The following is an 18,371-nucleotide window of genomic DNA, read 5'->3' as shown; positions in this document are numbered from 1 at the left end:
CTCTTGTCTTATCAGGTAAATCATCAGAAATTTAAGTTAGGATTTTTAACTGTCGATTTTTCCGGTTGTGTGCTAAAGTAAAGACATGAAATGTCAAAAATCAATTCTTTATGTTAAATAATTATTGTTTCAGAACCGAGCATCACAGAATTTATTGATTGCTATTACACCGATATAATACAAAAACTATTTGGTAACATGCCTAATAATATTATAGTAAAATGTTTTCTACAATAATTGCATTACTATGAGCGTCTCCTCATTTTACCTAGTCTGTGCATTATACCATTACTGTATTGCTTATTAATACAATCTTATTAATTTTTAAAAATAGTATGCGCTTTGTATAAATATTTTTTAACTGATATTGTACAAACCAAAAGTAAAGCGGTACAGCGAAAACAAGAAATAGAAAAACAAGAACATCGATCGAGTTTACGAAAAATACCTTCCCTACTTATTTCTTATCATATGTATCTTATCAGGAGCCGTTATCAGATGTATCTTATCAGCATCTGTAATCAACTGTTTTTTATCACTCCCGGGAAAACGGTGTAGGAAAATTAATGAAGAAATTCAAGAAAGACCGCCAGCCTTAAAAATCCTCAAAGTCGAGGAGGGTACATATAGGATACTTAAAAGCAGTAGCAGCCCTTGGTGAGATAACCACGTTAACGGAAGAGAGAACGTTCAACCGTTATTGTCACCGGCGGTTCCACCATAGGCAGCCATCGGTGTAGTACACAACAACAGTATTCATTATTCACGCCATTAGTCACTGCATCGAACGCACCGCCATTATTCCACGTGATTAGCTCGGTTGCCCGTTCCTATACCCTTCTCTCTTCGAACGTTCCCAAGCGTGTCTTAACCGAGGCACTTTGATACTGGAAATAATCAGCCGCCACCGTTTTGACACGATGATTGTGTCGAGCCTCGCCATTGTAGTTGTCAGTGTAGAATTTTATTACAACAACCGGCCCGAGAGCAGAAAATAATAATATTCGATTTTCAATCATTTATCTTAGTTATCTTTCGCGCTGGCGAATTTGAAAAGCCTGTGTTATCGGCTTGCACAACGCCGGAAAAGTCAGAAAATTACAACAAATTGCCCGACAAGGCGAAAAATAACAATCCGGTAATTTGCCTATACAGTACAATAGCCAAAACCATGAATTAGTTAATATTGAATAAGTTTTTCCTATCAAAACACACCGTCCCGTTCTAGACTACATTCGTAGGTCAACAAAGTGTGTATACCTTAGTAAAAAAGCTACAGATTTGCACAAAACCCGGATTTTTAGTACTTAACGATTCCACTACACAAAATGTTTCAAATATGATATTATGTAAAATATAAACATAACCTTAACGTTATGATGAAAGTAGATTGATGATTGATAAAGATGGACACGTTGATAAGAGATAATATTGTGATCGATAAGGAAAAATCGGGTGATAAGAAATATAACTGTGATAAGGATATGACGGTTATGAGATAAGACAAGCTGATAAGAGATTGGATAGTGATAATAAACGTGATTGATACTTTCTAGATGTTCGGCATAAACTCTTTGAGTCTTTAACTACAGATCATATTATTAATTTTCATTATCTATATTATACAACCTAAACTTTAACATCTAGTGATATAATTTTTGATATACATTTGTTTTTTGAGCTACGAAGCGAAACTGTATTTTGGTACTATTGTTTTCACGCTAAAAATAAAAAACCGTATAATTTTTACATCGATTATAATCTTAGATTCTTTAGATAGGCGCTCTAAAGTGTTATCGGAAAGATAATTAATCCAATGTAAGTAATTGATAAATAAATGATGTTGGTAAAATAGTTATTTCATAAAAACAACACCATTATGTAAAATATCGTATTTAAATTGCTTTTAATGGGAAAAAAAACACTTTTATCCATTACAAACTACACAACACATTATACAAGCGCAGTATAAAATGATGTAAATATTATATTATTTTACAAGGGAATGAATTACGAAGGCGATGTAAGTATGAAAATGTCTTTAGTGCTCGCGGTAACATGGATGTAGATAAATTGTCTACCTATATTATTATAAAGCTACAATATACGTTATATAATCTAAGAAAATAAATGTGTTGTTTATGTAGCGAAAAATTCGATATTCAATACGGTCGTCCCGCTATAAATAAATTTATTACTAAAACAGTTTTTACGACTTAACTTTTTGGTTGAAAACTGGTGAGGTCTATCTCAAAGAAATACCTACTTAAATTATTCCATCGTTCTAGTGAAAATGAATACAACCGGAAATGTATATATTTTAAGGAGGCGTTAAACAACTTTTATTAGTTTCTCATATAATTACATTTTATTAATATGGGGCTGAGGTAAGATGGAACAAATGGATTTCTTCATAGTCAGTGGTTATTATATAAATACAACACCTTTGGAATATATTATGGAGGTAAGTTACATTGACAAGGAATTAGTGATAACTCATTGATAAGAAAAAGCATCAGTGTTTTTTTTCAATTTTAGTTTTCCAACGACTAATGTTGTCTAAACTTCTACATTATTTTAAGGCATTAATAATAATTATTAATGTGTACTTTTCCAACATAATATTTATACACTTTTGTAGTTTAGTTTTGTGTAATATTAATACTGATAGTTGATAAAGTATTCAATTGTTATGGTGCAATTAAAACTGTCCCATTTTAGGACTATCCCGTTTTTCCTCTTATAAATGAAAATATTATTTATTAATAAATTCTTAAACGTAGTTTAAATAAATAATAACTAAATTAACTGTTGTTTTATTTTTGTATAATTAAATAAATTAGGTAAATGTACTTAAAAACTTTGATTAATATTTAATATTATGTACGTTGAGAGTTTAATTAAAAAATTCATCATTAAACAAGAAGTTAAACATTAGGTGTCTCATCTTACCCTGCAGGCTCCCCTAAATAATTGTTATCTAACGTGACTTTGAAAATCCTGATTTAAAACTGGGCCAATTTTTTTAATTATTATTTTCATAAAGCTAACTTTAAAAAAAAAAATACCGAGAGTTCGTTTTTATATTAAAAAAAAAACACTTCTTCGCCATTGTGTAATGATGTTTTAAATTACTTTTCAATATTAATTTCTAATAATGTATTTGTAATAAGTCGCGTTTGTAAGGATTTGCATTTGCCATTAAAACATCGAGCGTAAATAATAATAATATACATTTATCATTCTTAAAAAATATATAATAATAATACAAAAAAAACCATTCAGAGTTGATAATAGTATTTTTTTTTATTTAGGTCATCTTCCAAGACGTTTTTCATTTAAGGACAAACGACGGCAAAGGGGGCATTTATATATTTTTCAATAATAATATGCTTGATGTAAGACGGTGATTCGGTTGTAAACATTAAATTTAATTAAATTAGCAAATTTCGAGCCGGTAAGATGTCCAATTTAATTTTTATTTTTATTTTCTTTAAGCTGCATTCCGCTGTGGAGACAGAGTTCGTAGGGTTTCACAGAGTAAACGTTTACCTTGGAAATTACATTTTGTGATTTTCCACTAAAGATTTTTATTGTACCTATCAAAAAACGATGACTCCGCCGGACCAGATGATGTGGTTTTTTTTTCAAATTCAATTGAGTTTTTGAGAATAAAAATATTCCCATTAGGCTTACCTAGTGTACCTTAATGACACTATTAACGTCAACCAACAATGTATAGGTACATGTCTTGCATTTCAAGCACTACACATTGTAATATCTTTGCTGTGCAAACTGAATTTAACTGCTTTTGTTAAGTGACAAAACCGGAAAATTGCCGTTGGAAATTATTACATTCAAAATAGTTTATAAACGCCAGTTTCCTTTGCCGCATTTACATTACAACTTACTATGAAAAAAAAAAAATAATAACCATATTATTCCGGTTGTAGTTTTAATGCAAATGTATCAAAACATTATATTATATTAGCATTTTTTTTTTCTGAAATGCAAATTTCCAGGGATATGGTAATACATATTGTAATGAGATGATAATTTGCATAATTCGTTTAGCGTCATTTATTCCATCAAGTCATCAACTGACGACCGTAGAATTATTTTATTAATTGATATTTTAATAATTCCTTTTGGAATTCTATGGATTTTTAAAATAAATCACACAAGTATTGGAGAAAAAAAGAAACGTACTTACCTACTTCAATAAAAGTATGAAAACACAATTAATATGTTAATTCTCAAATGTATGCTATTAAAATATATTTAACGATTTTATATTATTAAAATGAATATTTTCAAAATGTTTATGTTTAAAAACTTTAAACTATAAAATTAGTATTAAGGGGACCGGTTAGTCTAATCTCTTATTTATAATTCCTTATCTCTTATATCTTATCTCTTATTTTTTATCACGTAATCACATATTCCGTGACGATATGAAAATTCTGGAACGACCACTAATAATTATTTACCACCGTAATAAACTAACTTTTGTTAAACTTTATCTTTTGTTAAATTACCATGTGTTTGATTTACGAGTGTTGCTCAACCGTTGTTTTATACCCAGGTTATTACCAGTATACTGGTTAACGAATAAATGGTATCAGCAACAGGAGTTAATACTATTATCATACCGGAGCTAATCGATGATAAACTGATAACGCACATTTCCATTATCACCATTTTAACGCAAAACATTGATAACAAAATTAAACTAAACATACATTTTTACACAGCGATAATTAATGACCCTCTACTCGTTTATAAAGTACATTTTTTAATAATGGATTGAATTTAAAACATGGTTTATGCAACAGAATTTATTTTAACTCCAGTTAGATTCGTCGCGACGTGCTAAACAAAATCGGTGTTGATAACTGAATTCGGCCAAAACGTGAGACGGACGGTGAGATAGAATATAGTTTTGCTTCTTAAGCTACGATATATATTTATATATATGTACGGTACGGGTGCGAGGTCGTTAATCTAACATACGTCTGAAAAAAAATATATATAAAATGTAATACACAACAATAAGGTGTCTAATAATGTTATTTTTTCCCTGCCCTCTTTGAAACTGTCATAATGCAAACGGCGGCGGCGGCGGCGTAAAATACAAAATACATATATTTTATATTAAAAAGTTGTACAAATTGCTGACATTCCGCCTGTGTATCTATTTATCTCTCTTACCCCGCCGCAAGTCCATGCCGTGTCTCATTTGTCGACGAGACAGTGTGTAAAGTTTTCTTTATTTGTTTTGTTTTCAGGGAAAAAGTGCCAGGCCGAAGAGTAATTTTATCACCGCGTGCACCCCCCCTTAGCAGCCGCCTTTCCCCTTGGCCCGGGTCGTTTATGACATAAATAATAAGACGAACACCTTTCGGATTGCACGTAAATCACAGCGGCGGGGTTTCCCCGCGACATACATGCCGCGGGCACCATTTAATGCCCCTTTTGCTCCCGGTCCATCCCGTTTCTTTCCTCTTGCCTGGCCGCACAGCAATGATTTTAACAAGAGTCCCTCGCCATTTCCCACACACACACACACAACTTATCCCGGCACTAGTCCGTCCGTCTCCCCCCAAGTGGTCGGCGGTTGGCAGAGCAACAACAGCCACGCCGGATTAAATATAATATAATAAATTAAACTCCGCCAAGTAGATTTTCTCACGCGCCTACGCTCCTTGGCCGCCGGTATGACAGCTCTAGCAAACACTGGAATTATCATTATTATCATTGTTACTATTACTATATGTCTCTGAGCTTGGTTCCCGGTTGGCTCGGTTCCTGCTCTGGACGTTTGCGACGAACACTCGACCCACGTGCGTGCACTTCCCCTGGCTGGCAAAACCCGCGAGCACACACACACACACATACAAAAGGGTGGGAAAAAAGCAACCCTCCCTTGCCTTCAACCCCGCCACTAACACCACCCTCTGGCTTTGGTTTCTAACGAGAGATGTTTGCATGTGTATAATATTATTGTTGTTTAATTTTTTTTTTTAACACCAACTGTTCACACGGATAGGATATCCCGCCTATGTACAGGGTGTCCCATTTTAAAATACTAATCGATTTTTCTCCAAAAAAAGTTTTGCTGTCCATAACAATACCTGCACTCACTAGAAACTATATATGAGCAATTATAATACACTAGCAAATGTTTATGAAGTATTTTTGGAGAACAATCGTTTAACATGTAAAATTATAATTACAAATATATTTTTAAAATAGAAAATTGCAATTATTTTTTTCAAAGAAATTAGAAGATCACTTAACTTGATCACGTGTACAACTACAAGTTGAATCAATATATTATACATATATTGAAAAAATATATGTATATACAAACAGCTGTGTGGAAAAGGTACAATATTCCTCAACGCCCAACTTTCAGAGATTTAAAGAAAACTGTTTATTTCCACTATATAATTCCTAGTATAATTTATTAATGACGTTTCAGTGAAATAATATTGTCCTTTACACACGCTCATAATATGAATCTACCTTTCATCTACAAAATGGATATTTCATTTTATTTTTGGAATTTCATCATTTTTCCACTCGGTTGTTCATATATTTACTTTGATGTGTAATATTTATTCCCTTGAATGATGCTTACTGTATTGAATTCTAGACATTCACGATGCACAGTACCGCGAATCTAATTAATATTGTTATTTTTTTTTTAGTATTCTTTAATAATTGACTTCTTAAAAGCGTCGAAGAGGAAAACGCAAACTTTTATTAAAACCGTATACGTTCAAAAAACCGGTTAGAGCAAACAGCTTCGCCCATTATACTTATACAGTATGTCCCATTTTAAAATACTAATCGATTTGTCTCCAAAAATACTAATCCAATCAAAAAGTTGTTTATTAGAGACTTTTAGAGTACAAAGGGGGACGTTAAAAAAAATATGGTCCAAAATTCAAAATGGCCAACTTACGGTCAAAGACATGTTTTTTTTTTACATGGAAACCGTGTAATTTTTGTTAACCAAACAAATGTTCTTGTCAAAACTAACAACTTTTGTAGGAACAAATTTTCGGTAAAACCCATAATTTGTAAGTCTTTAGCTATTTTTAGTTTTGTTATTTTATTTTGATGCATATGGTAACCGTGGTATGTGTGATAACCGTGGTATATCTGAGAGAAGAGTTCAAGCGTGTTTGGACAACAACGGCGGCATATTCGTACATCACAAATAGCACAATCTTAAAATGTATTTTTATCTTTGTTTTTGTCTTTGCCTTTGACATTATCATTAGTACTACTATTACATTATCATTATCTTGATTGTTAACGTTATCCTCTTTTCTGTGTATCACAAAGATAAAAAACATGGTTACCACACATACCAAGGTTACCATATGCATCAAAATAAAAAAACAAAACTAAAGAGACTAAATTTACAAATTATGGCTTTTATCATTTAAATTATGGGTTTTACCGAAAAAATTGTTTCTACAAAAGTTGTTAGTTTTGATAAGAACAATTTTATTAGGTTAACAAAAAATACATGGTTTCCATTTATAAAAAAACATATCGTTGACCGTAAGTCAGCCATTTTATGTTTTAGACCATATTTAAAATGGGACACCCTGTGTATAAATATACTAAAAAAATGGACCCTGGACAAATTAACATTTTGTTTAACAGTTTTTATAACGATCGACCAGCCCCCACAGAGTGCGACCCGACGGTTTTTTAAATTATATTCTTTCGAAAATAGTTGACCGAAATGTTTTTCACAGTTTACTACATTTTAAAAACATTCTAATACTCTAATGGATCCCTAACACTCTTATACAAAATCTTTCACTGTCATAGTATGCCCGACAACCCTTCTCTGGCCTTAAGTAAGAATCAAGAGCCATAAGAGTGGCTTCTCTTTTTCATGCTTTCATTGTCTGTGAATCACTCGTGTCGTCATAATACATACTTATCGTACTATACTTGTATGGATTTAAACAAAGGCAAAAACCACAAATATTTACTCGAAAACCTATTCTGATGGCATCAAACACACACTATATCACACAAGCCTGTTCGATATAACCCAACTATGAGCTGAAAAAAAAAGGAAATTTACAATTAGCATACTGTCGCCTTTGAAATGATTTTTATCGATATTGAACATTTGTACCGGCTTTATACATATTTACATTTTGAAGCGTTTTTCTTAGTGATTTCATAATGGAAGCCTCTTTGTTTTTTGGAAGGGTTTATGGGGAAGCCTTTGCCATTTCCGATTCCGTTGTTTTATTTCACACCACTTATTGAATTCAAAAGTACAAATTGTTTTTCCCATTTCAGTTTATAGACCTTTTTATGTAGAATAAGTCATATTATATATTCAATACGATTTTATTCCGGGTTCACATAACTAATAACATTTTGCAACTTTATGATTTATGTAAAAAAAAAAAAAACAGTTCAATAGTATAAGGTTATAACTTCAACGTTTCTTTTTTTCATGGTAACATTTTACAGTGTGGTACAAATTGTAATTTTATTTCATATCATTATTTAGTTAGTTGCATGTCGTGGATTGTTAAGTAAAAATGAAAAACATATTTATTAGTCATCTTTAAATAAAAAATATCCATTTGAAAATTACAAATACCAAAAAAAGCACTCCAGCATTACTACACATTGTACCAGCAGTTAACAGCAGCCAATAAAAACACACTTTTTGTATAAAACTCAATATAATGTATAATAATATAAATAATAACCTAACCTGAAATATATAATAATTGTTACAACGCAGCTTTTAAAGATGTTTGTACCGAATAATTAATATCTAATCAAATCAAAACTTGATTAAGTAACACGGTTGATAATATATCTTTGCAGTTTAAAACTATCACGATGGATTATGTGTTATACTGACAACAAACAATAATAAAAATCGTACTTAAGCATTCATTTATGGTAAACAATGATTTAATTTAATTAATTTTATACATTTTTTTCTCCTTTGTCGTTTTCACATCACTACATCTTTCAATGTTTTTGTAGATAGCAAATTTTTGTTGATAAGCTGATTTTTAGCTACTTCTTTATATGCAGCTAAAAGACATTAATTTATTGGTCAAGCACAATATTATTATTTTTTTTTATTATTAATTTAACCGAGGCATAGCTCAGCTAATATAAAACCAAACTAAGCATAATAGTTGTACAATGATACTTTGATATAAAATTAGTTTATGATATAATAAGTGTTTTATTTTATTTAACCGGCATTGATTGAGAGTGAGATGACTAATAAAATTATTGGTCCAGAAAAATAATAAATATTTTGTTTTTAATTATTAAATTAATAATTAAACAACTATATTTTTTTTTCGAATGTTTAGGTAAAGAAACATCAAAGGACTATTTTTGGTTGTACAGCATACTTTTCTTAGAGTTTTCTCCCTTTTGGAAATTGAAAGTATATTGCGGCAGATGAAAATATATATATTGAATAAAACCTACACGAATTAAACGTTGCCTGTCCAAGATTTTATATATGCCCGGCTCAAAGGATGTGTTTTCTTTTAATATTGAATTCGATTTTTCTAGACTGTCCGTTCGCGGAACGCTTAAACCGTTTTTACAATCTACAAACATATTATATTACTTTTAAGTAAGAATTTAGTTGCATTCCATAAAGTTATTATTTTTTTTTTTTACCACACTCGCAGTAAAAAACATGGTCAAACCGAATCGATAATAAAATATATTTTGGTCGATACAGGGTGTATCAAACAGCATGACGGGGTTTTAAACGGCTGTGGGTTGTCAAGTATTGGACCTACAGCGCTCTGGTAGGACTTGAACGAAAGAGGGGGTTGTCAAATTTCGAATGACTGCCACTAGATGTCTCTGACCCACAGCCGTTTGAAACCCCATCATTGTTTTTGATACACCCTGTATAAAAGCATCATTACCGTCGACCCTAAAGATCATCACATCATATGTGAGATTTAACCGGCGTGTATGTATGTCTAGCTGTTATATGGCTGGCTGTAGTTTTTCTGATTTATAGCGTAGCGCGTTTGCCGAATGAAAATTGCAGGTTTGGCGTTGATTTATACAGTGTACACTCCCAAAGGAGTATAGATATTAAGACGTATGGCAATGAAATAAAACAAACGTTATAAAAGGATGAAAAAACGGTCCCAAGTGTGCGAGACGTGTGTATAATAAAATGTTGCCTTACACCACGCCAGTAAGTAAGCACATTAAAATGTCTTTTATCGGATTTATTTGTTTCACGGTAACCTTTGTAAACGTTGTGTTGTGTTTATTTATGTAATTTTCCACAGTTTTTTTTTGTCATCTGTTAAACACACATTCATATGATAATTTATTGTCAGTGCGTTTAAATGTTTCCGACAAAGACAACAACATCTACCTATAAATAGTTTGACGCGTTTCAACAGCTCTGCGTTGCTACACTGGAACTAATGGTACACATCATGTTGGTAACACTGTAACTGTTATCATTGGAGGTGATAGATAACGATTTTGTAAACAAACCAGGAGACTCGATACTTTAAATCGTTGGAAATCTATGTATTGAAATTAGGTGTCTTAAACCCATACCTTATTGTCTTTTGCGTTAACGCAGGATTATTTTGTTAACTCAAAATACAACTTTATGTACATATTCCGTGAGATAGTAGCGATATCAATGCGCGTTACTGTGATAAATCTAAATCCTATTAAAACACAACACAACCTGGACTTAATAAATCTCACAATAACACATACGATCGAGGTGGGTGTAGTCGGAAGCTGCCCTGAGGCGAGGGTCGTGATAAGTTGAGCGCACTGAGGGTAAACAGGCAACAGGAAAGTTCAGTGGACACCTATATTGCACTGTATAATACTATAACAAAGGGCAAAAGGATATAATATAACTTTTGACACGTCGAAATTGCCAATAAATAATACCTTTAGGCCTTTAAATCATACGTTTCCAGACCACGTTTAAAGCATTTGTTTTTTCTTAAAATACTTACATATTATCAAAACAGCCACTTTAGCGAATCATTAATAAGCAGCCGGCATAATCAATACTTAACTATTATCTATAGTTGCAGTTTTAATTAATACAACTATTGGTACACTTAGGTAGTTTTCGGTGATTGCTCTTGTGCGCAGGGGTATGATCTATCATTCCTTATAATACATACTGAAATACATCAAAGTATTTTCTATACATATATTTCGGATTTCTTTGACTCGATACAGGTATAGTAGTTGATGGTTGAAAACCTACTAAAAGTATTGCTTGTTTTTTCATTACCAAAAATGTTATCTGATTCTGTCGACAGAAAAGTATATTGAACAATTCATTACTGGAGATTGTACTGGCTGACGTTTTTTGTTCAATAGAGTTACTTCTATTTGCTGTAGCCATGAGGATACAATGGTTTTTTTTTCTTTCTTTTGTTTAAGATAAAGCAAAGTAAATGTACTTTCCGAACAGACCCGTGTGGTAAAGCACTATTACTAAGTTGTTATGGTCGGTTCGGCCTCAATGTATTGACAGTGTGAAAAAATGTTCCACCCAAAAATAGTGTTAAACGATACTTATTGATTTTTTAATTTTCTTTCAGGCGAAATAGTCATCCGGATATCCGTTGTGGTGATGGCGATCAATGTGTACGTCGAGGGCTATATCGACAGCCTATGCCCAAATTGCAATCTCTACCAGGATTCGGCTGAGGTGAGTGCGAATTATAGTTATGTTGACGTTGGGGGGCATACTTAGGCATATATATATATATAGATAGATTTTATACACTTGGCAGCGATTCAAGTACACGGGCATGTTGTAAAGGCGTGGCCCACCTGAAAGTAATTCCCCGGAGGAAAGTAACATCAAACGAAGACAACTCGCTAGTGACGCGTGCAGAATCATTATAATACTATTCTTTTTAAGTTCAAATATTTTCCATCCGCCTGGACGGTTAGGTTTTGTTTCAGAATATTATTATTATTCTCTCTAAAACGACCTTATATATATATATTATAAATCCGTGGGAAACGTGCAATTCTTCAACGCAGGTGTAATAGATTAAAATACTATATAAGTATAATATGTGTGAGTGGTTATGTATTTCCCACACAAGAATATAGCCTATTGTTCGGTTTGGGTTTGCAGGTAGATTCGCTTCTGGCGAATTATTCACATAATAATGATGTGAAATCAATATTGTTCGGTTAAAAAATTTTAAAAAAAGTGCCTTTCTGTACAAAAAAAAACCAAACGGACCAATAGCGAAAAAAAGTTATTGCTGATTTTTTAGAACTTTTAGATTCCCACACGTTATTCTAAACGCCACTTCAAAGGAATCGACCTCAACGTATTGTACCTTAGACTTTAGACTTACATAGGAGAAGATGGTTGGAAGAAGGTGTCGGTGAAAAAGTGTACAAGTCAAATTGAATTGCTTTTAGAAATACAAAATAAAAAAAACACTCACAAATAATTCTTGTTCTAATGTAACCATATTGTAACATTTACTGTAACCATATTTTTTTTTAACTTAAATAATAATCTTACAATTTTGTCCGTTTCGAAATTCATCATTAAGTAAAAAAAAATGTTTGACTCGATAAAATTTTATCTTGACAGAAAGTCTGCTGCGGAAATTAAAAGATAAAATCAATATTATTATCCGATTGAACCGACTTCCTTCATAATTGAAAACGAATTATAGGAAATTCGCTTAAGTTTCAATTTAAATTTGATATAACTATATTGTGTATAAATATATATTAATAATAAACGCCTATGCTTCCGAGTTCAATCTCAACTTCTGGTTTTCGGAGAAAATCATTTTCTTTTCGATTTCAAGATTAATTATACTGCGCCGTATACTTTACTTATTGTTAGCTGTTAACAGCAGCTGTTTACCAAACTTATGAATAGCAAATGGACAACTTTGTAGGTATTGTATATTATATAATATTCACCGTGTGATTAAGGTTGTAGTTTGAAAGAGCTGAAAAATAATTAAATTTTTAGTAGTAATATTAAATTTTCAGATAATAGCTTAACAAAAATGAATTAACTTCTTTATTTAATATAATATGAAAAAAACCAAATTGTATAGGTAGTTTAATATTGCCTTTTACTCTTTCAGCTTTGATGTGCAGCTGAATAGACAAGCTTTTGTGGTTTAAAAGAAATCCTAATTCATAAAATAAAATTACTTAATAACCTAACCTAACCTTTTTTTTTTATCGTGTAACCTAACCTAACCTAACCTAACCTTATATTTCTTTAACAATAATGTGACAATTTTTCTATTGATTTTTCGCACTTATCGTCAAGTCTTGTTTTAATTACTTCAATTTTTCCTAAAACTTATACTATAGTATGTCCAATTTTGTGTTGTCAAAGAAAAAAGATGAGCGAGGTATAGCTGTATCTTTTCTGTAACCAATACTACGGTAGATAGCTTTCTGTACTTTCTGTTCGAAATAAAAAATAAATTTCCTTAAGTTTTTTTTCTCCTTCAGCACTTTACCCCGCGTACAATTGGAAAAATAAGATATAAGATGACCTAATATAAGATATACTTTCCAAAGTCTTTTGTTGGATTTTTTTAACACTGTAATTATGTCAAAAATGGTAAACAAAAAAAAAATAATAATTACAAAAAGGTCGTCAGAATTCTTTATGTCAATTTTATATTATTTTTTCGTGAAACTTTCTGCAGCTTTGCAAGATTTCCATATTTTTTTTTTTGCTTGTCAGTGATTTGAATTTTTCTAGCTTAATAAAACCTAACATAACCTACCTAATAAAACCTAACCTAACAATATATAGAAAAGTGTCCTGTCGTTTGCTTATTTTGTGTCATTCTAACATTAAACATCAGGCAACGCCTTTTTTTTTAAAGCAATTTAATTTCTGAAAACTTAAACCAAACCAAAACCTTCCTCAATTCACAATCAGAGTAACCACTTGGAGAAAAACATTTTTTTTTTTGAGAAATTATTGTTTTAGAACTGAGCATCTCTGAATTGCCTGATATGTTATCGCCAATATATTATTACTAAAAAATCTTTGAAAATATATTATAATAGTAAATTATTTTGTGTAATAATTCCATTTCTAGAATGTGGTCACACTGACTTGAGGAGGATTTCAGTTAACGAAGAAGTGTCCCATCTGGTTTTTAACTAATTTCCCGTTTTCTGATTTTAAATATAACTCAAATTTCCCAAAGAGAATTACCTATCCTTTTCTTTTCAATAGTATTTACATGTCTAAATTGTACGTTATAGACCCAATGACTAGAATGCATTTAGGTGATTTGGGCGCACCTAACATAATGTAATAAGACTATTCGATCAAAAGATATACAGGTAAACGGAAATTGCGAAGAAAGGAACTGGCCATTTTACGGCACATAAAATTGACTTAAATTGTATCACATCCCCGGACGAATAGCGGCAGTAGTAATAATAATAATAGTAAGGATACGGACCGTTTCAAAAGACTTGCAGAATTGTATTCAGTTAACTGGTAATAAGCAAAACGGAAACGTGTTTAAAATACGGAAATGTGCAATTGCGATTTTGTGTGAAAAAAAAAAATAAAAAAAGCCATACGAAAAATAAACAACTTTATGAAATAACTCAATAAGGAAAACTACGACAAGGTACAATAAACTAGAGCTTACAAGATTGTGATTAAGTAGACACGGTGAGGCAGGTAGAGGAAGCTGGATAAAGTTATGAGACATGTCATTAGGCCATCCGAAGGTCAAGTTCTGGCACTATTAAGTTTACTAATCGCTCGTTTTTACTTAAGTTTTTATATTTGGCGTTGTGTACTTGCTCGTTTGAACTACTATTAATGATAGCATTTTATATTTACGGTTCATCACAGTATTATCATTTATTGTGTGAACTTTAGACGCTGTTATCGTTTTACTAAAACACAACAATATTATACTATCAAAATCAAACGATAATTTAATTAGTATTATATTACATAAGTAATATACTATTAACACTTATATTACCTAGGTATACTTTTAATTTATCCTTTAGTAATTTTAAATCATTTATTACTGGTAATATGATGTTTGAATGTTATATCTCATTAATTACATAGCTACCGAAAAACATAAAAATAACATGCGATATTACTTTTATTTTGTATATTATCCAACGGATTTGCAAAACACAATCTAACGTGGTTATGCATTTTAAAATGTACTTTATTATGTAAAAAATCAGAATAGTTTTGTTATATTAGTAAGAACATAATTAAGAGCCTTTTCAATAACAATAAAACATTTTTTTTATTCATGTAAAAAAAAAGGATTTTACTGGAGAATAGGTGTATATTTTTTGTTTACAGTATTTACTTAAACTTTCTATAAAAAAAACCTAAAACGGTATTCTTTATCTGATTACACAGATAATAAATTCAATAGTTAAAAAAATCATGCCAAGAGACCAATTAACTATATAATAGTATGTTTAGATAGAATTTATATCCAATAAATGTATTTTAAATAAATAATGTACGTTTTATAATAAAATATTTTGTTAATTGCACTTATACGCAATATTATAACAATAATTTAACTTGTAGATGGTTATGAAATAACTTACTTTGACGACATCATACTTTTTTTCTTCCACACATTTGATCAGATGGTCGCTGACAGGCATGTTTTTTGGTTTAGAAAGCTGGCAAAGTTTGTGTAGTTTGTCTTCCCTCAAAGTGATTACAAACTTAACTGTTTGAATAGGATTTATATTATGCTAAATTGTATATTATAATAAAAGAGGCGCGTTTAATGAGTGCAGATATCAACAGAATTATTTGAATAATTGCATTATATAACAACATGACCTTATTGGTGGGTCTTCAGTAAAATGAAATATTACTATCTAATAAGTAACAACAACATTATAGGTAATATAATAATAATATGCGATATTGGTTTTTTGCTTTCAAAATTAATGTTAATTAGTACTTATCACTTATTGCGATGGTCTAGCACAACGTATATTAAATTTTAATTTTAATTTATAGGTAAGCATATTAGAAATATTTTAAAAACGTTGGCAATGACAATCAATTTTTGGTACAATGAAAAATGTCATTGGTTCCGATTTATGTGTAAACTGCAAATAACTTCAATATTACAAAATGTTTTAATAATAAAAAGAGCTTTGGTTTTTCTAAGAATATGTTTTTCTAAATTCACGAATCCTTTAAGAACACTCGAAATCGAAGACAAAATAAAAAAGAATAACAGTTCAAGTATATTTTTCCAAGTATAAAATGGTATACATTATCTCAGCCTGCATTGAATAATTGTATGTATTGTTGTACTCACATGTGCATTTGTATAATTTAATTGCCTCTAAAACGGTGTTGTGTTCTTTTAGTTTTCATATTATTATTTTTACAGAGGACTTCACAGCGAATCCAATATGCCAGTTACATGGATTTTTTTTAAATTGTATTTCATTCGAACCTTTACAATCATTACCATCATTAATTATTACAGACGGCCAACAGTTCCAAAAAAAAAAAATAATAATAATACTTAAATGAATTCCTTTCCCCGTCCCAATCAACAAAAACATTATTACCCTTTCGATGGTTTTAATGACCTGAAAAATATAAATAAAAAAAGGCAAAAATTATTGGTTTTTTATAATAATTGTACAGTTTCTTTTGGACTTGAGGACTCGGTTTTTTACAAAAAAACACTTGCACCGGTCGTTTGAAATATTCCTTTAGTATTATACTTACTGAGACGTTCCAGACATTTTTCTGGAACATTTTCAGACATAGTAAAATATACAGTGGTCGATATTTGTACATTTTATTAGAAATAATTGGGATAATTAGACAGTGTAGATAATCAGCAAATAGGGAATAAGGACAAACATTACTCAAGTCTCTGATTGTGCGCACCATGCAGTGGGTAACCGACAAGAATGGGAAATCCACATACTTAGTTTAAACTAAGGTTGTACTTTTTTGCATCACATTCATATAATGTTATGGAGCCACTTTAATGATTATTTAGAACAAATAATAAAATAGACATATTGAACAGCCAGTCGAAGAAATCGAAACGGTCGCAGATGTTCACAACAGTAAACAGGAAAAAAAACACTCTCCAAGTCACCATTGTGTCTTTTTGTTCATCTCAAACTTATTTTTGCAATGTGTCAAGATGTGTAAAACGGCTGTAAGCACAAGAGAGAGGCTTAGACGGAGCGATGAAGATCGATTAGAATATTCAATCATAAAATTTAATCCTGCCGAGTTCACAAAATAAATATACATATATATTATGTATTGTATTAAAATGTAAAAAAATGCAAATAAGGGAGCCGCTGAAATTCAAGGGAATCCAGAAGAACTCCTTGAGCATTTCAAAGTAACTTATAATCCTATAATATATTTTCCCCTCTAATAACCCTGTTATTTGCCATTAAAACCCCCCGAAACGTTAATGGTTTTTAACGGACAACTTTCATCAGTTAAGCATTTTAGGGTTATATTTTTTAATTACTTAATTATCCTTCGCGCAACAATGGTTCAAACTTAAATTTCATTGCGGTCGCGAATAGCGGTCTTAGAGTAGAGTAAAGTTTAGTATTAAAAAGTAAATTCGTAAAATCCCTCAAGGAAATTATAAATATTTTTTTGGTACCCGATTGCAAAAAAAATAGTAATGTGATATGTTATCCAATCATTGTTATACGCATCTCTAAACGTAGCTTAACAAACATGTCACCGGATGAATCCATACTAAATCCATACCAATTTTTTTGTAGGCCAAAAGTTTTTAAAGTAGTTTTTTAATATTTCACGTTCATCGATTTACAGGCAACATTCACTTGGTTAGTTATTTTGAATCCATTTAACCGTTCATTCAAGTTAACTGGTCGGAACCAGGAACACCGTAGCAGACATATACGGCAAAGAAATGAAATTACAATTAGTTTGGTCAACTGTCCTTATATATCCTTATACATCCTTTTATATCCTTCTATATCCTTGTATCCTTATATATATATCCTTATATCCTTATATATATCACGAATGAAAATGTCTCTCGTGGTTGTAGACTTGTACGCAAGCTGTCGACCTCAAACCCATCTCCATCCCCATCCCACAACAGCTTGCGATCTCTAATCTATAATCACTTGTCTCTAATCTCTTATCTCTTATATCTAATCTCTAATATCTTCCCCCTCCTTCTTCCACCGCGCCGAGTGTGACGTCAGAGGTAACATCCAGCGTTAGGTTTCGGGACAATTTTTAGTACCTGACCCCCCGCCATATA

At 31.2% G+C, this 18,371-nt stretch overlaps 2 protein-coding genes across 2 annotated transcripts in view; one reads left to right on the top strand and one right to left on the bottom strand.

Annotated features, from left to right (window-relative positions):
• Positions 1-15,711, bottom strand: part of LOC126840377 (uncharacterized) — an 86,094-nt gene extending 70,383 nt beyond the window's left edge. Inside the window, exon 1 of the mRNA XM_050576064.1 lies at positions 15,667-15,711. The gene's annotated coding sequence lies outside the window, so the exon portion shown is untranslated. The remainder of the gene's footprint in view (positions 1-15,666) is intronic.
• Positions 1-18,371, top strand: part of LOC126847422 (CCN family member 5) — a 112,377-nt gene that overhangs the window by 53,098 nt on the left and 40,908 nt on the right. Inside the window, exon 2 of the mRNA XM_050587635.1 lies at positions 11,643-11,752. Coding sequence (XP_050443592.1) covers positions 11,643-11,752 — 110 coding nt within the window. The remainder of the gene's footprint in view (positions 1-11,642; positions 11,753-18,371) is intronic.

The sequence above is a fragment of the Adelges cooleyi genome, unplaced genomic scaffold (genome assembly GCF_023614345.1).
Source record: "Adelges cooleyi isolate 19-005CV unplaced genomic scaffold, UGA_ACOO_1.1 ACOO_flye_CR_arks_rails_tigmint_CR_PRNA_108, whole genome shotgun sequence".
Taxonomy (NCBI): Eukaryota; Metazoa; Arthropoda; class Insecta; order Hemiptera; family Adelgidae; genus Adelges; species Adelges cooleyi.
Note: the sequence above shows the minus strand (reverse complement) of the source record. Positions and strands in the feature narration are given on the sequence as shown.